The sequence below is a fragment of the Hippopotamus amphibius genome, chromosome 1 (genome assembly GCF_030028045.1).
Source record: "Hippopotamus amphibius kiboko isolate mHipAmp2 chromosome 1, mHipAmp2.hap2, whole genome shotgun sequence".
Classification (NCBI taxonomy): Eukaryota; Metazoa; Chordata; class Mammalia; order Artiodactyla; family Hippopotamidae; genus Hippopotamus; species Hippopotamus amphibius.
Genome location: NC_080186.1, coordinates 161,056,501 through 161,079,162, shown reverse-complemented (window position 1 = coordinate 161,079,162; position 22,662 = coordinate 161,056,501). Strand labels below are relative to the sequence as shown.

At 34.1% G+C, this 22,662-nt stretch overlaps 1 protein-coding gene across 15 annotated transcripts in view; it reads left to right on the top strand.

Annotated features, from left to right (window-relative positions):
- The window catches only part of ANKHD1 (ankyrin repeat and KH domain containing 1), a 118,030-nt gene that overhangs the window by 26,877 nt on the left and 68,491 nt on the right, over positions 1 to 22,662 (top strand). For 14 of the 15 annotated variants that reach the window (XM_057733321.1, XM_057733272.1, XM_057733263.1 and 11 more), the window contains exons 3-10: positions 2,806 to 2,962; positions 3,685 to 3,832; positions 4,582 to 4,729; positions 6,540 to 6,773; positions 9,266 to 9,360; positions 15,594 to 15,831; positions 16,053 to 16,244; positions 20,758 to 20,867. In XM_057733321.1, the coding sequence (XP_057589304.1) occupies positions 2,806 to 2,962; positions 3,685 to 3,832; positions 4,582 to 4,729; positions 6,540 to 6,773; positions 9,266 to 9,360; positions 15,594 to 15,831; positions 16,053 to 16,244; positions 20,758 to 20,867 (1,322 nt within the window). The remainder of the gene's footprint in view (positions 1 to 2,805; positions 2,963 to 3,684; positions 3,833 to 4,581; positions 4,730 to 6,539; positions 6,774 to 9,265; positions 9,361 to 15,593; positions 15,832 to 16,052; positions 16,245 to 20,757; positions 20,868 to 22,662) is intronic. The other variant, XM_057733342.1, reaches the window with a different exon arrangement.

Genomic DNA, 22,662 nt, shown 5'->3' with positions numbered 1-22,662 from the left:
GTATTTTTATTTGCTTTTTGGACATTGTTTTGAGGCTCTAACATTTAAGAGGAATTTTTAGACTTATGTTTGTGTTTTCAATTATGAGAATGTGTTAGACATTACTAGGCATCTTAAGATAGAATTCTTGACACTATTTTAACTGAAAAGAATGAACTTGAAAATATTTTTTTCTTTAAGGTTCTTTGAGATTTTTAAAGAAAATTAAGAATTAAGTCCATTTCAAGAAGAATTTCTAAAAATTCTTTTCTAAATTATAAATGTAATATGTAATATAAAGTAGCTAAAAAAATATGAAATGATTTAAGTAGATTATAAAGCCTGCCCATTGTACAGGTTTACATATATTTCCAGACTTTCCCTTGTAATTATATAAATGCGTGTATATGTTTGAATATACATGATTTTTTTCCATCTCTCTTTTTTTTTTTTTTTAAGATTTATTATTTTTTTGTTTATTATTGGCTGCATTGTATCTTCATTGCTGCACACAGGCTTTCTCTAGTTTTGGCGAGCGGGAGCTGCTCTTCGTTGTGGTGCACAGGTTTCGCATTGTGGTGCCTTCTCTTATTGCAGAGCATGGGCTCTAGGCATGCAGGCTTCAGTAGTTGCAATGCATGGGCTCAGTAGTTGTGGCTTGCAGGCTCTAGAGCACAGGCTCAGTAGTGTGGTGCACAGGCTTAGTTGCTCCACGGCACATAGGATCTTCCCAGTCCAGGGACTGAACCCATGTCCCCTGTGTTGGCAGGTGGATTCTTAACCACTGTGCCACCAGGGAAGCCCCTATACATGATTTTTTAAAAAATGAAATTGGATCATATTATACAAATCATAATTTTCTTTTTTTCACTTAATTTATTGTGACCATTCTTCCATAACATGATATGTTGATCTTTCTCCTTCTTTAAAGGGTAAGATAATATTCTGTTGCTTGGATACACCACAGTCTATTTTACCAATTCCTTATTGAGGGATTTTTAGGTTATTTCCAGTTTTTTGATATCACAAATAATGCTGTAGTTTATATCTATAACTTTTCTTGCTTGTGCAAATATCTTCATAGCACAGATTCCTAGAAAGTGATATTGCTGGGTCAGAGGATATTTTTGCATTCAAAATTTTGAAAACTTTTATCAAATTGGTCCCTCAAGTTTATGCCAGTATACATTCCTATCAACAGTTTTGAAAGGGCCTCACACCTCAGTCCATTGTTTTGGTCAGTTTCATAGTTTGTGTTCATTCAATACCAATAAGTTGTGTGGTAGCTCTTTATAGATGATATATTGGGTGTTAATTTTTCCAGTTTTTATTTTGCCTTAACTTTGTTTATAACTTTAATTATATAGGAATTTTTATTGGAATTAAAAATGTTCAGTATCACATTTACCAATTTTTTACTGTATAGCTTTTGTGATTTGGTCTCATGCTTAGAAAAGCCTCCTGTACATCAACAATAGAAAAATACTAAATAGTGTAATAGTACTTCTCAGATTTCATTTAAGTCTACCTGGTATTTATTTTTGTAAATGGTATGAATTTGAGATCTTACCTAATTTTCAATTAGCCAGTTTCTGAACAATATTTATGAAATAAGCCCTTCTATTTCCACTGATTTGAAATGTCACCTTTATCATATTTTGAATTCACAAATGATCTAGGGTCTTTTTTTCTTTTTTTTGCCTCTATTTAAAAAATATATATATTTATTTATTTATGGTTGCATCAGGTCTTAGTTGCGGCACTCAGGATCTTTCATTGTGGCATGTGGGCTCTTCATTTCAGTGCATGGGTTTCTTTCTGGTTGTGACACATGGGTTCCAGAGCGCGTGGGCTCTGTAGTTGTGGCATGCAGGCTTAGTTGCCCTGCAGCATGTGGTATCTTAGTTTCCCGACCAGGGATCAAAGCTGTGTCCCCTGCATTGGAAGGCGAATTCTCAACCACTGGACCACCAGAGACGTCCCCCTCCCCTTTTTCTTTGCCCCTATTATATATTTTTGATAGAATTATCTGTTTTCTTTGCAAGTATCATGCTATCATACTCTTGTAATTGAATAGCATCACAATATATTTTTTATCTTACTGGGCAAGTTTTCCCCCTTTTTTGTTGTTGTTGTTGTTGTTCTATAAAATTTTATTGACTATTTTTCTCTCAGTAACAGGTAGTGATATTATCAACAAAATTTTCTGTTACAGTAGTCACTGATTCGTCACTGAATCTAAAGAAAAAGATTTACGGGCAATTTAGACTTACCAGATGGTGAGCTCTGTAAGGACAGGAACTATGTCTTATTCCTTTCTGTCTCCTTGATGTCTGGTACATCATAAGCACATAATAAATATTAAATATGAGAATTAATCTATTTTAATTTACAGTGTTGCCCCAGAAAATGGTTCTAGGTGGCTATTCAATCAAAGGAAGAAACTGTTGGATTATTTGTTGTAATATTACAGAATACCCCCTTCATTACTACTGAAATTAGATAGACAAATAGGATCCTATACTAGAGATCTTATGCTATGATTGTACTTGATAGCAATCTCATTCGTTACAGTAAGCATATTAAGGTACATTTGGAGTTAGGTAGAGGGCAAATTAGTATTATGTGCATTGTAAAGATGAAAAGATTAAAACATAGGTAGTTATGTGATGGCCTTTTTGACATTAGTGGCAAAATTGAAATTATCAGCCTTGCATGTGGAGACTATGTTATTTTGCCCTAGATCATAGTGTTTAGAAATGTAATTACAATTTATACATTTAAGCTTTTTCTTTCCCGGCACTATCTGATTGATGCACACTGAAGGAATTGGCAAATTGTCAACTGCTGATGGTAAAGCCTTTGCAGATCCTGAGGTACTCCGAAGACTGACATCCTCAGTAAGTTGTGCGCTGGATGAAGCTGCTGCTGCACTGACACGGATGAGGGCAGAAAACAGCCACAGTGCAGGACAAGTAGACACGTATGTGTTTAATGACTTCTGTTGGGTATTCAATTCAATATCTGGTTTTCATTTCTAAGGAAGTTACTTATTCTAAAGGTTATAGTGGGAAACTCTAAACTGACTGCCTGAGTAATAATAAATGAAATGGGTTGCTAATGCAATCATCTCTAGGTCCTTGCTGCTCAAATATTGCCCATGGACTAACAGCATCAGCATCATAGAAATGCAGAATTTCAGACCCCACCTTGGATCTGCTGAATCAGAATCTACATTTTAACAAGAAACATGGGCTGTTTGTATGCACACTAAAGTTTGAGATTCACTGATTTTGTTAGTCATTCTGCAGTAAAAAATTTTACTTAGATTTTCACCTTCTATTACCTCTACTCACCTCACTATTACCAAATAAAATTTTAAGACATAGGATTATATCCCAGATATCTTTGGGAATTATTACATTAGTTTAAAAACTTGTGCATCTAATGATTTATAAAGTTTATTTAAAATTTAATGTGACAATATGTTAGGACATTTTGAAGGATAAAAATGACAGCTGTTTTCATATTTACTTATTGCCTTTCTGGCTTGGTTCACATACATGAAAAATTAGTACTGCAAACAAATGTTCAAATATTTTTTTTCTTACTATATCAGCATTTTTCTATATACAACTAATTATGTATTTAATAAAATTCATTATCACAGGACCTTGAGTCTTTCTGTGTTGGTTTTGTTTTCAGTCGCAGTCTAGCAGAAGCTTGTTCAGATGGGGATGTGAATGCTGTTCGTAAATTGCTAGATGAAGGCAGAAGTGTAAATGAACATACAGAAGAAGGAGAAAGCCTGCTGTGTTTGGCTTGTTCAGCTGGGTATTATGAATTAGCACAAGTAAGCAGAAATAATCTTTAGCGATCAAAATTGTGGAAGGGTTTTGATGTTTTATTTTTTTTAATGATTAATAAAAGAAATTATCATTAGAGGCCAAGGTCTTTCCTTTTTGGCAGTAGTAGGTAAAACAGCAACTGATACATAATAAATTTTTGTTGTCTGTACATGCAACTTGGCATGGTCCATTTTTTCTGCCACTTACTCAAAAAGAGTCCTAATGAATAAGAAAAAAATATGTAGAAATAATAATAATAATATTTTAAACTTGCCCTGAGCAATAATATACAACTATAATGAAAGATGTTGATTTATTTTCACTTCATTTAGATTATCCCAATTCTTTTAGTTTTTTTGTTTTGTTTTGTTTTGTTTCCTGTTAGAGCAGTATTGGGAGATAGCCATGTGTTTACTAGTTAGTCCTGTGAGTATAGGTTTTGCTGTTCTCTTGCTAGATAATCCTAAGCATAACACTAATTCTTTGACAGGAGCAGTTAAATTTTATAACTGGATGCTTAATTGTGATTACCTACTTTACTTAAAGATTAATATGTAATGGTATTGTAAAATATAACATCTAACCATGTGTTTTGAGCAGTGAACACTGACATATTTTCCCAAAAGGTGATTATTTTTTATTCTTCCTTGCCTCCACTCTAAAAGAATATTTTCCCAGATTCAGTATATTCTCTAGAAGTATTATTAATAGTAAGAATTGACAGTTTCTCTCTGTGTGCATATGTGTTTTAAAGGTATTGCTTGCTATGCATGCTAATGTTGAAGACAGAGGGAATAAAGGAGATATAACCCCCCTAATGGCAGCATCCAGTGGAGGTTATTTAGATATTGTGAAATTATTACTTCTTCATGATGCAGATGTCAACTCCCAGTCTGCAACAGGTATGTAGAAAATGATATGTTAATTTGAGGAAAACAAATTGATATTAATAACTATAACCTGAGAGATAAAAATTTGATTCCTAGGGAAAACCGATTATAAACATACAGAAAAATCATAGCCCTTGTTTAGAATCTCTAAGTAAAATATAGATTAATTTGATATCTTCAAAAGTCTTTGAAACACTCTTACATTCTATTTGGTTAAGATTGACAGTTTTTCTGCTGGGGACAATTTCTTTTTTGCCACAATGGTATATACTGTATAGGAGGCAAATTTATGAATTGTATCTTTCACAATTCTTTTTCTCATTTAAATACAACTGCCTTGTCTAGATTAACCTGAGAGTCAAAACTCTATAGAGTGTTTCATGTCAAGTCTACAGAATGCATTTACTAATAAGATATTCTGTGGCAGCATGAAAGCTACTCTAGTAAGTTTCTTTATAAGCCTTGGTCATATGTCTTGAGTTATAAGTATACATTTAGTAATGAGATTCCTTGGATTTAGTGAGGTAAGCACATGGTTTAAAAAACAATTTCAAGGGACTTCCCTGGTAGCACAGTGGTTAAGAATCCGCCTGCCAGTGCAGGGGACACAGGTTCGATCCTTGGTCTGGGAAGATCCCACATGCCGAGGAGCAACTAAGTCCATGCACTGCAACTACTTAGCCTATGCTCTATAACCCATGAGCCATAAATACTGAGCCCTCGTGCCATAACTACTGAAGCCCACGTACCTAGATCTCATGCTCTGCAACAAGAGAAGCCACCGCGCTGAGAAGCCCATGCACCACAACGAAGAGTAGCCCCCACTCACCACAACTAGAGAAAGCCTGTGTACAGCAACGAAGACCCAACACAGCCAAAAATTTTAAAAATTGGAAAAAAAAAAAAACTTGAAAAAAAACTGATTTCAATAATGAAAGCATATCAGTGTTCCATACCATTAAGTGTATGTTAAATGTAGCCTAATTTATTTTTTAAATGACCACGACTTCTTAAAAGGGATTGTAGGTCACTTTACTGACCATTTTGTCTTAGTTGTAGTAATATTAATATCCTTAATGTCCGAGACTGTTAAACAGTTGAATTCTGAACAAATTGGGTATGAAATGGTAGTTTTCTTGCTGAACCTTTAAAATAATCTTCTTCAGTCTCATACTCTTGGATGGTTAAACCATCTCCATACTCCCTTTAATAAATAAAAGTCCTCAAAACAAAATCAGGAAAGAAATAAGTCACAAATCAGGAAATAATGACCTTTTAAATAAATTTTTCTTTTGAAGGAATTATGCTGAGGGAGATTTATATCTGTCTCCCTGAGTCGCATAAATGTAGACCAAACATATATTTCAGGAGGAAAATGTACCTAAAACAATAAATTGGCTAATGAATAAATGTGTAAAGATGAAGGAGAGGTAAAAAAAATTAAGAAGTGAATATACATAGAAAGAAAATGAATATACATAGAAAGTGTTTCTAGGTTGTACAGTATTGAAAGAAAAAGCTATAACTTTGGTACATTAGAGTATTTTATATTAAAATATGTTGAATGTGATTTTTCAGGATGGCATTTAATCTTATTTTGCAAGCTAAGGAAATATGGAGAGAGGTAAATTAGGTCTGTTTATATTAACCCTTTTAATTAGTGAAAAAATTAAGATGATGCTTCTAACCAATATAACAAAAAATGAGATAATAATTCTAGTGGTTTATGTAAGGTACTTGCAGAGATAGAACTAGAGCATTAGTATAATCTTAATTATATCAATTTTATCATAATTTTTTATTTCTTTTTGTTCTTTGTTAGGAAACACTGCACTAACTTATGCCTGTGCTGGAGGATTTGTTGACATTGTGAAAGTGCTACTTAATGAAGGCGCAAATATAGAAGATCATAATGAAAATGGACATACCCCCTTAATGGAAGCAGCCAGTGCAGGTCATGTGGAAGTCGCAAGAGTTCTTCTTGATCATGGGGCAGGCATCAACACTCATTCTAACGAATTCAAAGAAAGTGCTCTTACACTTGCATGCTACAAAGGTACTCTATAAATGTATATATGTTTACAGGGTTTTTTTCATAGCAACTTTAAATATTTAAATATTTGAATATTGAGTATTTGAGTTAATTTTATATTGCTTATACCTTCCCTATGCTATAAAGTTATCTAGCTGCTAAGAGATTATATAGAAAGTCCATTTTGGCCTGTATTTCCTAAAGTATAGTTTCACAGTATGTGGGGGTTTTTTTTATTATTTTAATTCAAATTTATTCAACTAGCTATAAAGTCAACCAAAACTCTTAGCACAGACTTAGAGGGTTTCCATTCTTTAATAACTTTTGTTTTATATGATTTTTCCAACCTTTATTTTAAAAATAATACACACTCAAATAACAGTCACACTTGATATAGAAACCCTGAAAAACACAGAATAGTGTAAAGAAATGTTACAATGACATGTAATGCTACCAGCTAATTTAAAAAGCATGTAAACAATATTTTAGTATATTTAGTTCCAGTGTGTTTTTTAAGTATACTTATAAACAAATATATATACACTTCACTCTTACAACATGGGTTTGAACTGCACAGGTTCACTTATACTCGGATTTTTTAGAATAAATATGTACTATAGTAGTAAACAATCCAAAGTTGGTTGAATCCTCGGATGTGAAACTGTGGATAGGGAGGGCCAGCTGTGAAGTTACATATGGATTCTTGACTGCACCCTAACCCCCCACATTGTTCAAGGGTCAGCTGTATATATACATTTTTAAAACTAAACAATCATACTCTAACACTCTTTTATAGTTCACTTCTTTTATTTAGCAATACATCATGAACATTTACCCACCTCCATAAGTATTTTTGTAATACAACTTTGGATAGTCACATGGTATTTCACTATTTCAATTAGGAGTAGATTTGGCTGCATATGTCACAAAACCTAAATTAATATGAACAAAAAAGAAACTTATTCTCATTTATAGAAAACAATTCTAGGAATTCCCTGGTGGTCCAGTGGTTAGGACTTTGCACTTTCACTGCCGTGGGCCTGGGTTCAATCCACAGTTGGGGTACTAGGATCCCACAAGCAGCATGGCATGGCCTAAAAAAAAATAAAAAAGTAAAAAAATAAAACAATTCCAAGCATAGGTTATCTAGAACTAATAAGATGGTTCCATTGTTATCAAGATCTCAGCATTCTGTTTTTCTGTTCCACCATCGTAGTATGTGGTTTCTATTCTCATGGTTACCTACTACCTATAATTAAAGATGGTAGCTAGGTGTCCAGCAATTCATATTCTAGGAAGGATGAAGAGGGTAAGGGCAAAATGAGGAAAGCCTTTCAACTTAGTAAGCTACCTTTAAGGAATCTTCCTAGAAGTTCTGCCTTATAAGTTCCTCTTACATCTCATTGACTACACATAGCAGCAAGGAAGGTCGAAAAATGTAGTCTTTTAGTCAGGTATGTTGCCACTGAGATGAGTTCTGACATTAAGGAAAAATGAGAGAGTGGGTTTTGGGTAGGGAACTAGCAATCTCTGCCAAATACATGAAATGGATGCACCATAATTGCCTATTGTTGGACACTTGAATTGTTCCCAGTTTTTCACTATTATTAAAAACACTGTGATAACATCCTTGTGCAGACATCTTTGCCTAATCTCTGATTATTTCCTTAGGATAAATTCCTGGAAGTGGAATTGCTGGGTCAAAGGGTATGGACATTTTTAAGGCTTTTGATACATATTGCCAAATTGCCTTCTAGAAAGGTTGAACCAATTTACACTCCCACCAGCAGTGTTTGAGAGTGCCCTTTACCCCACCCCCACACCCTCACCAACACTGGGTATTATCATTCTTTTTAATATTTGCCATTTTGATAGTAAAAAATGGTGTCTTATTTTAACTTACATTTGTTTAGTAGGAAGGTTTAATATTTTTTTCATCGGCTTAATACTCATTTTCATTTCTTTTTTTGAATTACCATTTCATGTCCTTCATCCATTTTTCTACTGGAGTGTTTGTCTTTTTCTTAATGAGTATTAAGGCTTTTTATATACTAAGTGTATCAAGGGAGTTGAAATTATTTTGAATGGAGTTTTCTGTGCCTGCTCATTGCCACAGTGAGTTTATGTTTATTATTTTAAGCTTTTTTTTTCTGAAAAATTTGATCCAGACATACTTTACCTGGCATTCTATTTGATTTTAGTGTTTTGACTTATGATTTATATAGATTAAGTCAAAGAATGTGTTATTACTTTATTGCTTTACTTAACTTGAATTAATGTGCTTTGGACTAATTCAATCTTTAAAATCTAGATAAGACTGTGACAAGAGCCTGCTTATTATTTTGGATTGGCTTTGTAAAATTGTCATTGATTTCTTTATTGAATGCAAAATAAGTTCTCTTATAAATTTTTGTGTAGACATCTGAAAGAAAAAGATTCCCCCTTTTAATACTTATATGTTAAATTGATAGTTCTTAAGAAATATAGTTTTAAAATTTGTGTTTTTTTTTTTAAAGGCCATTTGGATATGGTTCGCTTTCTGCTTGATGCTGGTGCAGATCAAGAGCACAAAACAGATGAGATGCACACTGCCTTAATGGAGGCTTGCATGGTAATTTTAAATTGCACTCACTTGAGATTTAATGGGAAGAAAGGGTCATGTGTTTAATTTAAGCCTTTGAGAATTATTTTTATTTTTTTAGAAAAATAATTATTATGAGGTGATAAAGATTTTGAAAATTTTGTACATTATCAGAGAGGGAAGGGGAAGTGTATGATGTTTTATTTAGCTTTTGATGGTAAACCTGTTAATGTAGGAAATCATAAAAAGGCAGGCTTGGCTATGTCATTTCCAACACATTGATGTACTTTTATTTTCTATCCAATTTTTTCATTATGGTAAAATACACATATCATTAAATTTACCATGTTAACTATTTTTGAGAGATATTAAGTATATTCATAATTTTGTGCAACCATCACTACCATCCTTTTTTAGAATTCTTTTCATCTTATAAAACTGAAACTCTATATCCATTAAACATCAACTTTCCATTCCCCACTTCTTCCTATTCCTGGCAATCATCATCCCACTTTCTATTGCTATCATTTTGATTACATTAAGTACATCATATAAGTGGAATCATACAATACTTATCTTTTTGTGACTGACTTATTTCAGTTAGCATAATGTCCTTAGGTTCATCCATGTTGTAGCATATGTCAGAATTTGCTTTGTTTTTAAGGCTACGTAATATTTTATTGTATGTACCACATTTTGCTTATCCATGTATCCACTGATGGACGCTTGGGTTGCCTCCATGCTTTAGTTATTGTAAATAATGCTGCTGTGAACATGAGTATACAAATATCTGTTTGAGTCCTTGCTTTCAGTTCTTTTGGATATGTACCCAGATGTGAGATTGCTTGATCATATGGTAATTCTATTTTTAATGTTTTGAGGAACCACCACCATACTGTTTTCTACAGCAGGTGTACCATTTTATGTTCCCACCAATAGTATACAAGATTCTCCACATCCTCACCAACACTTGTTATTTTCTGGGTGGTTTTTGTTTGTTTTTTTGATAGTAATCATCCTAATGTTTGTTTTGATTTGCATTTCTCTAATGATTAGTGATATTGAGCATCTTTTCATGTGCTTATTGGCCATTTATACCTTCTGGAGATATGTCTGTTGAAATCCTTTGCCCATTCTTGAGTTAGCTTGTTGTTCATTGATGAGTTTTAGGAGTTCTTTTTATGTTCAGGATATTAATCCCTTATCGGATATATGATATATATTTTCTCCCATTCTGTGGGCTGCCCTTTTACTCTGTTGATAGTGTCCTTTTGTGCACAAAACTTGTTTTTTGTTTTTTCCCCAAAAGTTTTAAATTTGTCCAATTCATCTGTTGTTGTTGTTGTTGCCTGTGCCTTTGATATCATATCCAAAAAATAATTGCCAAATCCATTATCATGAAGCATTAGTCCTGTATTTTCTTCTAAGAGTTTTATAGTTTTAGCTCTTATATTTAGGTCTTTGATCCATTTGAGTTAATTTTTGTATATGATGTTAGGTAAAGGTTAAATTTCCTCCTTTTGCACGTGGGTATCCAGTTTTCCCAGCATTACTGTTGAAAAGACTAACTTCTCCCATTTGAATTGTCTTGACATTCTTGTCAAAAATCATTTGACCATATACACAAGGTTTATTTCTGAGCTCTCTATTCTATTCTGTTGGTCTGTGTGTTTGTCTTTAAGTCAGAACCACAAAGCTGTGATTATCGTAGTTTTGTATAAGTTTTGACATCAGGAAGTGTGAGTCCTCCAGCTTTATTTTTCTTTTTCAAAATTGTTTTGGCTATTCAAGTTTCCTTTAGATTGCATATGAATTTTAAGATGGGCTTTTCTGTTTTTTTCTTTTTCTTTTTTTGGCCATGTTGGGTCTTCATTGCTGCACATGGGCTTTCTCTAGTTGTGGCAAGCGGGGGCTACTTTTCATTGTGGTGCATGGGTTTCTCATTGTGGTGGCTTCTCTTGTTACGGAGCACGGGCTCTCTGTGTAGGCTTCAGTAGTTGCAGCACACTGGCTCAGTAGTTGTGGCACGTGGGCTTAGTTGCTCCGTGGCGCATGGGATCCTCCTGGACCAGCACTCAAACACATGTCCCCTGCATTAGGGGGTGGATTCTTAACCACTGCGCCACCAGGGACGTCCCTGTTGATCTTTTTAAAGAACGAATTTTTAGTTTCATTGATTTTTCTCTATTGTTTTTCTCCTTTATTTTGTTTGTCTCTGTGCTATTATTTATTATTTCCTTCCTTCTGCTAGTTTGGGTTTAGTTTGTTCCTTTTTGTTTGTTTGTTTCTTTAATTGGCTTCTGGTTTGTATGATTTCTTAACCTGATTCTAAATTTAACACAATTATGGTTGAGTATGCTTTTGGAAAAGGGCATTAACATATAACCCTAAAGTAATGTATTTGGCTTTAGAGTTATTACTGATAAAACTCTAATTTTGGGGATAACAGACATCTTTCTAAAGTTTTTGTAGCTTCATATTAAAACCTTATAAAGCAAATTGACTAATACAATCTATGGATAACTTATAAAGCATTTATTTGCTTCTTTCCAGGATAACCTGGAATCAGATTTATCATCCAAGCATTTTGTATCAAAGAGAAATAGTACCTTTAATGCTGTCAATGTAAAATCTTTAGGTTTAGAACTTTAGATCAGACTCTTTATTTCATAACTGAGAGAACTGAGAAACAAAGAAATTGGATAATCTTGTCTCAAATCACGCAGTTAGATAATTAGATAGCAGATGTAAGAGTCCTAGGCCCACCACGATCAATTGTATAGGTTGTGCAACAGTACATGGTAGCCCTTTCTAAGTCTAGGTCTTCTTTTTTCAGCTGAGTGCTTTTGCTGCTAACATTACCCTGACTCTTATTTCAGCCAGGTTTAAAAAATAGCAATATTTGTTAGAAAAATCATAGAAAAAATTTTGACAGTAAAAAATGAAATATTTTACATATGCTGATAATTTTTTACTAACAGTTGCAAAACCTATTTAATGTAAATTTTCTGTTGACAGTACAAATTTTCAAAATAAATATGTTTCAAAGGATATTACTTAGCAAATTATTATTTTGTTGATAAAACAGTGCTGGATTCCAAAAATGTTTCCAACATATTTGGTCATAGATCATTCCAGGAACCATTTTTCTTCTACATGTGTAAGCACTTAGATATCATAGATATATGTGTGTCTACAAAGCATACATCAAATTCAAAGAAATCAGAGCAACCTGAGTTTTTAAGACAGGTTTAATGACAAGAAAATTATGTGAAAGTACAGATGTTTTTTGAGATGTGATTAAGTAGAGCACATTTTTACCTATGTTAATTCCAATTGTATATTACCGGGTAACACATCATTCAAAACGTAGTGGCTTAATACAACGGCCATTCATTATTTTTCATGAGTCTGTGGGTTGATTAGATGGGTATTCTGTTATTCTCTTTTTTTTAAATTAATTTTTATTGGAGTATGTGTTATTCTCTTTCAGTGTGTTCAGTTTTAAACATTTGAATGTTTGAAAATTTTCTTGTCTCTCTGTTAATGATTTCTAGTTTGATTACATTCTTTTTTTTTTTACATTTACTTATCATATTTTTAAAATATTTATTTATTTATCTATTTATTTGGCTGTGTTGGGTCCTAGTTGTGGCATGCAGGATCTTTCGCGGTGGTGCGCGGGACTCTTCCTGGCAGTGCGCAGGTTTCTCTCTAGTTGTGGCACATGGGTTCTCTAGTTGTGGTGCATGGGCTCTAGAGTGTGGGCTCAGTAGTTGTGGCATGTGAGGGCTTAGTTTCCCCGAGGCATGTGGGATCTTAGTTCCCCGACCAGGGATTGAACCCACACACCCTGCATTGGAAGGCAGATTTCCAACCACTGGACCACCAGGTAGGTCCTTTGATTATATTCCAGGCAGAGAACACACTGTGTGTGATTTCAGTTCTTTAATTCTTGAGGTTTGTTTTACAGTCAGGATGTGTATATATATTCCATGGGCATTTGAAAAGAATGTATATTCTGCTTTTGGTTGGTGGAACATTCTATTACGTCCTGTTGACAGATAGTGGAGTTCTTCTACATCCTTTCTGATTTCTTTCTAGTTGTTCTAACAGTTATTGAGAGGGGGTGTTGAAATTGCCAACTATACTTGTGGATTTATCTGTTTCTTCTTCTGGTTATTTCACTTTTCCTCCCACATTTTGGAACTCTGTTGTTTTGGTACGTGCACCTTTTTTCCTTACCCTCTTCTCATTCATTTTCTCAATTTTTTTCCTTCTATTTTCTTTAATATATCTAGTAGTTATTTTGAAGTTCTTTTCTTCTAGCTCCTATATTTGATTCACTTCTGGGTCAACTTTTATTATTTTATATCTTGATGATCGGTCACTTTTTCTTGCCTCTTAATATGTCTAGTAATTTTTGGGACTTCCCTGGTGGCGCAGTGGTTAAGACTCTGTGCTCCCAATGCAGGGGGCCCAGGTTCGATCCCTGGTCAGGGAATCCCACATGCCACAGCTAAGGAGCTGGCATGCTGCAACTAAGGAGCTAGTGAGCCACAACTAAGGAGCCCGCTGGCTGCAACTAAGGAGCACACGTGCCACAACTAAGACCTGGCACAACCAAATAAATTAGTTCATTGAGAAAACTGTGTGGGTGGTGTGTGTGTGTGTGTCCATATGCTGTGGATGATCCCTTTTCAAGGCCCTGGATTATCCTGTCCTCCTTTTAAGACCGTTAAATTCTGTTGTGGCAGGCAGTTAAATTACCAGTGAATCATCCTGATCCTTTTGATACTTAATTTCAGTGTCACTTTTACTCATAGGTCTTTACTCTTTGGTCCTAAAGATATTCACTCTTTATTTAGGATATATTTACTTGGGCCCTGGTTTGGAAGATGCCCAAAGAGAAAAAGTTAGAGTAAATGAAGGGCTCATCTCATCTGCTCCCTTCTTCAGTGATCATAACCCTAGCCCTAGCTTGGTTGCTGTCCAGTGCCTCCAGTTATTTTATCTATTTTTCCCAATTTTTATAGTTGTTTATGATAGGAGAGTAAATCCAGTCCCACGTACTGCTCAATGTCTAAGACTGAAGTCTTAGAATTAGCAAAGAATTCTAATAATGATATTAGGCCTTTAAGCATAGATTATTCTTTTTTTAATTTCTTATTTTCTTATTCTTTTTTCCTTTGTTAGAAATAATATTATGCATTAATATTAAAAAAGTGCTTGGTACAGTTCCTCTCTTAAGGTCTGTACTCAGGGTATGTTCAGAGTATATAAAGAATCTTCAAAAATTAAAGTAAATTCAAGCAAAACAATTTCTTGGGAACCTAGAGAAGCTGGGTGCAATAGTAGTTCCCTGACCTGTGGACACCCTTATTTTCTTTTCAATTAGATTTTTATCTCAAACACCAAATAATACAGGAGTTTGGTTAAAATGTTTTACTTTACATATATTTGAAGTATTAATAAAACTAAAATTTTAATGTGAAGTCATTTGTTTTTGACATCATGTCAAAAGTGATTACAGCTAAATTAGTCATTTAGTTAAGTATAATTAAACTCTAGATGGATACTGAAACCTAATGTTTAATTAAAATTTCTTTTTAATTAATTCTTTAGTAAAAGAATTACCCTACCTTATAAAACCTTATTTTTGTCCTCAAGTCTACTTTTCATTAGCAATATTTGGGTCATTTTTGAAATAAAGAATAACATACCACAGGATAGTATCAGTCCACAGGGATTTACCTTGGTGACATAAATCCCAAGAGGTAATGACTTCATAGAATTTGTTGTGTTATTTTTTTGCCAAGTCTTTGTTTCTTAAATAGATCTAACACAGTTTCTACACTTAAACATGACACCTAAGTTTGAGGCTATAGCTATTTTTGACCCTGGCTATGAGTATAAACAGTAATTATTTCGAGTTATTGTTGACTATGGATTTAACAGTTTTTTGAACTTCAAAGAATGTGGAAATTCAAAATTATCTAGAATTGTAACTGTATGTCACAAGTCTGATTCTTGTGGAAAATTTTGGGCTTGCTTAAAAGTAAGGTAAAATAATTTTAATGGACTTTTGATAAGAGAGACCTCAAAAATTGCTCATATGGGCATGATAATATGTATGCATCTAAGCAGCCTCTCCTTTTTTCCTCTTGTCTTTACTCAATCTCTTACTTTTCTTCTCCAACTTAAAAAATATCAAAACAAAACAAAAATTCCTTTCTTCTTGTTTTGCTTCTGAAAATCTGCAGGATGGACACGTAGAGGTAGCACGTTTGCTTTTGGATAGTGGTGCTCAAGTGAATATGCCTGCAGATTCATTTGAGTCTCCGTTAACGCTAGCTGCCTGTGGAGGACATGTTGAATTGGCAGCTCTGCTTATTGAAAGGGGAGCAAATCTTGAAGAAGTTAATGATGAAGGATACACTCCTTTGATGGAAGCTGCTCGGGAAGGACATGAAGAGATGGTTGCACTACTCTTAGCACAAGGTAACATAGTTTTACTTCTTTAATACAAAAATCAATTTCCTTTGGATTTTTGTGTCAGTATCCCTGAAGTTTACTACAACTAAGATATTTTTTGCATTGGTGATAAATTATCAACACCCTGGAAGGAACCCCAGAAGCAGAGAAGAGATAATTATCACAAATCAGGACACTTTATTGTAGTCTTTTGTAACTAGCTTTATCTACTTTTATGCTTTCCCCAGGAGCAAATATAAATGCTCAGACAGAAGAAACCCAAGAAACTGCTCTGACGTTGGCTTGCTGTGGAGGATTTTCTGAAGTTGCAGACTTCTTGATTAAGGCAGGGGCTGACATAGAACTTGGCTGCTCCACACCTCTGATGGAGGCTTCTCAGGAGGGACACCTGGAGTTGGTTAAATATTTACTAGCTGCTGGTATGTGGCTTTAAAAACGCCTTTTAGAAAAGACTTTTTATTATTGCTTTCACAACTTTAACAATTAACCATAACTTTTTAAAAAAAAATTATTTATTTATTTATTATTGGCTGCCTTGGGTCTTTGTTGCTGCACGCAGGACTTTCTGTAGTTGCAGAGAGTGGGGGCTACTCTCCGTTATGGAGGGCGGGGGCTACTCTTCATTGCGGTGTGCAGGGTTCTCTTATTGCGTGGGGTTCTCTTTTTGCGGAGCATGGGCTCTAGGTGCATGGGTTTCAGTAGTTGTGGTTTGTGGGCTCAGTAGTTGTGGCTTGAGGGCTCTAGAGTGCAGGCTCCATAGTTGTGGTGCATGGGCTTAGTTGCTCTGTGGCATGTGGGATCTTCCCAGACCAGGGATCAAACCCATGTCCCCTACATTGGCAGGCGGATTCTTAACCACTGTGCCACCAGTGAAGTCCCCATAACTTTTTCATTTCTACAGAATTTGAAAGACAGCTCCACAGTTTAACTCTCTTCTTAGGCTTTTAAATCTCCAAAAATGTCATTTTTTAAAAATGTTTTCTTAGAATTATTAATGCTTACTTAGTTACTGTAAGGCTTCCCATTTACCTTCTCTTTCCATTGAGTGGTTTGTGGCTTCTGGAGGAGAGAAGTTAGTTCCTCCTAGTGTCTGTTAGTAAGAGGAGGTGGGGATGACACAGAGGCTATAATCTGATACCCTTAAGCCTGTTCATTTCTTGACATTTCTGACTTTCCAAAAAAAATAGAAAGAAAGAATGAACAAACAAGTGGGAATTTTTTTTTGGCAGAAGTATTTAATTTTAAAATAATCTGTGCTTTATGTATTGTTAAGGAGTAATAAGAAATAGGTATTTTTACATAGAATATTTGTAGTTTTATATAGAGCAAGTTAAGAATATATCAGAAAAAATTGATCCAGATAAATGTAAACTTTTATATATCCTTTAGAAATAATATAAAAATTTTTATCCATATCTAATAAATTGTTTAAACTTGAAATATAAAGAAATTAATATATAAAGGAAAATAAAATATTTAGCAAAACTTTATTCATCCTTTTTGGGCTTTCACTGTTAATATTAATTTGGTTATAGCCCAGCATCAATTATTGCTTTGGATTACTACTGAAATAATTTCTTAATCCAGATTATTAATGGTTTGGGTGATTGTTTAGATCTTGAACCAATGCACAATCCACCTTACAGGCTGACCTCTTCCTTGACTCAAATACTGTTATTTGCTGTAGTTAGTATTTATATGTGCATTATGCAGTCATTGTTCCCTCATTATTTTATGTAATTGTCTATGTCCCATTCAAGAGTCTTTCTTTACCAATGCTTATCAGTCTTCATTCTTCCCACATCCCTCTAAGTAGTCAAGGTATTGTTAAGGGGCTTTTAAAAGAAGCAATAAATAACGTTAACTAAGAAATCACTGAATACCAGACATTCTGCTCAGCTCATGTGTTAACTCTGTTAATTACCACTGGCCACTGGTTTAGTAAGAAATATTGCACACATCTTATAGATATAGAAACTCATGTACAATCATGTTACGTAGCATCCCTAAGCAAATCAAGCTAATATGTGACAAGGCTGATATTCAAACTTAGTGGCATTGTTTTTTTCTATTGCATCACCATTGATTCTCATATTTAGCTACTTTTGCTAATTTAAAGTAGGTAGTTTCCAGAACTGTCTCCAGGGCTTGAGCGTCACTTTTTTTTTTTTTTTCTTTCTTCTTTTTTTTGGCTACACTGGGTCCTCATTGCTGCTTGTGGGCTTTCTCTAGTTGTGGCGAGTGGGGGCTACTCTTTGTTGCAGTGTGCAGGCTTCACATTGCGGTGGCTTCTCTTGTTGTGGAACACGGGCTCTAGGTGCGCGAGCTTCAGTAGTTGCAGCATGTGGGCTCAGTAGTTGTGGCACATGGGCTTAGTTGCTCTGTGGTATGTGGGATCTTCCTGGACTAGGGATTGAACCCATGTCCCCTCCATTGGCAGGTGGATTCTCAACCACTGCACCACCAGGGAAGTCCCAATACCATTTTCTTACCTAAAATTTTAAAATATTAATTCTTTGGTGTCATTAAGTATCCAAGCAATTTTCATATTTTCCTGATAGTCTTATAAATGTGTATGTGTGTGTTTAGTGACTTTTTTTTTATGGATACGACATAGCATGTCTCTAATTAGATTTTTTTTAAGTTCTTTATTGGAATATAATTGCTTTACACGGTTGTGCCAGTTTTTGAGGTACACCAAAGGGAATCAGCTGTATTTATACATATATCCCCATATCCCCTGCCTCCCTCGACTCCCTGCCACCCTCCCTATCCTGGCCAAGTCATCACCCATCATCGAGTTTATCTGCCTTTGTTATGCAGCAACTTCCCACTAGCTGTTTTACAGTTGGTAGTGTATATATGTCAATGCTACTCTTTCACTTCATCCCAGCTTCCCCTTCATGCCCCGCCCCCCGCAAACCCATGTCCTCCAGTCCATTCTCTGCATCTGCATCTTTATTCTTGCCCTGTCACTGGATTCATCAGTACCATTTTTTAGATTCCATATATATGAGTTAGTATACGGTATTTGTTTTTCTCTTTCTGGCTTACTTCACTCTGTATGACAGACTCTAGGTCTATCCACCTCACTACAAATAACTCAATTTCATTCTTTTTTATGGCTAATATTCCATTGTGTATATGTGCCACATCTTCTTTATCCATTCATCTGTTGATGGACATTTAGGTTGCTTCCATGTCCTACCTATTGTAAATAGTGCTGCAGTGAACATTATGGTACATGTTTTTTTTTTGGATTATGGTTTTCTCTGGGTATATGCCCAGTAGTGGGATTGCTGGGTCATATGGTAGTTCCATTTTTAGTTTTTTGAGGAACCTCCAAACTGCTTTCCATAGTGGCTGTACCAACTTACATTCCCACCAACAGTGCAGGAAGGTTCCCTTTTCTCTTAATGACTTTTTTGAATTAGGATTCAAATAAAGTTCATACAGTAACTCTTGATCAATACTTCCCTTAAGTGTCTTTAATTTATGGGCTCTTCATCCACCTTTCTTTTCTTTTCCCTTGCAAGTTTTGGTTGAAGACATGAAATGTTTATCCTTTAGGCTTCCCAGAGTATGGATTTGATAATTGCACCTCCATGATTTCATTTAACTTGTTTTTCTGTCCCTTGGATTTCCTATAAAGTAGTACTTAGATCTAGAGACTTGATTGAATTCAGGTATGACTTTTGTTTTGTTTTGTTTTGTTTTAAAGACTACTTCATAGGTAGTATTTGTGTACTTTCTTCAGGAGGTAGTAAATGTCTGATTGTCTCTCTTTTTGTAATATTATTAGACAGTGATGATCATTGCTTATATCCATTAATTCATTAGGGGTTGCAAAGTGGTAATATTCTAAATTCTATTATTCCTTCCTTGGTTATTAACAGAAATATATCTCTAAAGAGAAACTTCCCTTCATCAACTATTTGGTTACTATTAGGTATAAATCATATAGGAACAGTAGTATAAATTGTTTGATTATTCCCCCTCCCCCTCCCCAAATGAGATCAACCCCTAGTATCCTTCACTGGTAACCAATGAAGTGGTTTTTTTGGGTTTTGATTTGAACATCATTTTGAACTTCTAGATTTAAACATATATGATGGCTTTTACTCTATCATAGTCCTCATTGTTTTCGATGTAAAAATTGTTGAAAGATGAGACAGTTTCACTATCTTCGGTCAATAAGTTTAGCTCCTAAATCCTTTTGGTGTGACCTCAGTATAGTTTCTGTTTCCTTGCTTTTTGATATGGCAAGGTGTTGCAGGCCCATCTTATACAGATTCTGCTCCAGTCTTGGGACCAATTATTTCTCTAAGAAGCCCTAATTTCATTTAGTAGGATATGGTACTTAGAGACTACAGTCTTAGCTAGAGATGCTATTTCTGCTTGGTCTTTCATTGTCTCTAGGCCTTTTTAGTTGGTCAGAATTAGGAAATATTTTTCTTACAACATGAATTCATGTCAGTACTTTCAATTCAGAACCATACGGTTTTACTTAACTTCAGCAATCTTTTATCTGTGTTTTCTCTCAACCATGCCCAGAATTTCACTCACCAAAGGATTACTCATTTGATTTTTTCCACAATACCCATAGAACTGTCTCAGAATACAAACCAAAACTACCATCAATTTGATTTCTGAAAACTGTTTGATATTTTTTGTTTTAGCAGCTCTTTTATTTCTTAGGGTGTATCTTACTGGGAATGTATAGGCAGGTTATTGTATTTTTTAATCATTTGGTATAGTTCCTTTCTGTGTGGCTAAAAGTATTTTTTCAAGACAAAGGAAAATTAGGATTCTTAAAATACATTCTGATATTTTCATATTTAGAGTTTACGAGTTTCACCAAATTATAAAATTGAACTATCTAATATAATTTTAAAATTCACAAAGTAAATGTGTAATTTTTTTCTTTGCCAGGTGCTAACGTTCATGCTACAACAGCAACAGGAGACACAGCCTTAACCTACGCTTGTGAAAATGGACACACAGATGTTGCAGATGTTTTACTTCAAGCAGGGGCTGATTTAGTAAGATATTTTTAATTTCAAATATTTTTGTGTGAATGTTAATACTCATTTATTTTTAACATTTATGAAACACTAGTAAAGAAGATCAATAGTTTGCATGCTTTGTATAAAATAACTTTTAAAAGTTTGGCTATTTGTTCTAGTTGTTGCATTTATTAAATGTATTATTAAATGTATTTGAAAATAGTTTCTAAAAGGGCATACTGTTTCTTTTCCTAGGTAAAACCATTTGTTTCTTTCTTCCTCTCACCCTAGTCCCATTTGACATTCCTGAACCTTTTTTTTTTTGGCACACGGGCTTAGTGGCATGTGGGATCTTCCTGGAGCAGGGATCGAACCCATGTCCTCTGCATTGGCAGGCGGATTCTTAACCACTGCGCCACCTAGGAAGCCCATTCCTGAACCTTTTTAACTGCCCTTTATTAGACATATAAATTCAATGATGTTCATGGAATAGAATAACCTGTCAAATCACTGTGATTTCTTTTGTATTTCTAATTATTTAGACATTTAAAATAAAACTACTATCATCTTCCTAACAACATTATTACAGCATTTCATTCTCTTTTCTTTTCATGTCTTCTATTTTGGCTTTTCAAAGTTTCAAATTAGATGACAGGTTCATATGTGTAATAATCCTTACAACTATGGGAAATTGTAAATAGTATCCCACTTAAAGGTTTGTGCTTCTTGCTGAAATGCTTGCTTTGAGCAGTTTTTATTTTGTGAGAGTATTTTAAACTGCTTTCTAGAGTTTCTCCCAGAATTCCCTGATGAATTTCTTAAAAATCTGAGACACATAGTTATAAATGGTGTAGAGAATCAACTGTATTAATTTCAGTTATTTAGAAAAAACTGTTGCAAGTGTTGTCTTTTAAACCATATCCAATAATAGACATTCCCCCCAAAATACCTGAGAACATTGTTGGAAAATAATTATTGACTAAGTATATAGTGTAATTATGCTATTTATTTATCATCATTTCTACTACTAATAAACATTGTAATGATAACATTAGCATTCATTCTTATTAATTGGGATCTGCCAGTTAGAATTTCTAAGAGGTGTACTTTTTTTGTTTGAAAATTATGACTTATGTAAGTAGGTCTTAATCTTCTGCCCTCTTCCTTTATCTCATTCCTTTTTTTAGCGTTGCTTTGGGTCATCTATAAAAATTAATAATTGAAGTATTTCATCACTTAAATAGGGTAGAGCATAAAAGCTTAGATACTATAAGCAAAATATAATACTCTTATCCTCTGAATTCTTATCAAAATTCTTTCTTCTTTCATTTTTCCATAGCAAAGTCACTTTCTTGACTTGTTTGCTAGTTCTTCTAAACATATTATTGAATAAATAGGAAAAAGAGGAATTATCTGTTAAATGCACTTTAAAGTAAAGCAAAACCTTACTGATTTTGACAGAGTTAAAATTTTGTTGTGAAATATTTTTAAAGGTTTTATTTTTATAGTCTTCTGAAATTAGGTAAATTGTGATTTCAAGTTCCTTAGAAGAATTTCATTAAATAAGCAGATTGAAAGACTTGAATTTACCATACTGTTTTACATTCAAAAATATAAGATTAAAAAACAGCTCAGATAAATATTTATCTTAAGTACAAAGGTACTACTGTTATTCTAATATAATTGTTTTTTTATTTTGCAAACCATCTTTGTGTTCATATTTACATGTAATTATAATCATAGTATAGTACAGTTGTTTTCTGTTTTCCAGCTGTGTGTTCTATCAATCTTTTCCATATTGCTACATATTCTTTATATTTATAACTTGTGC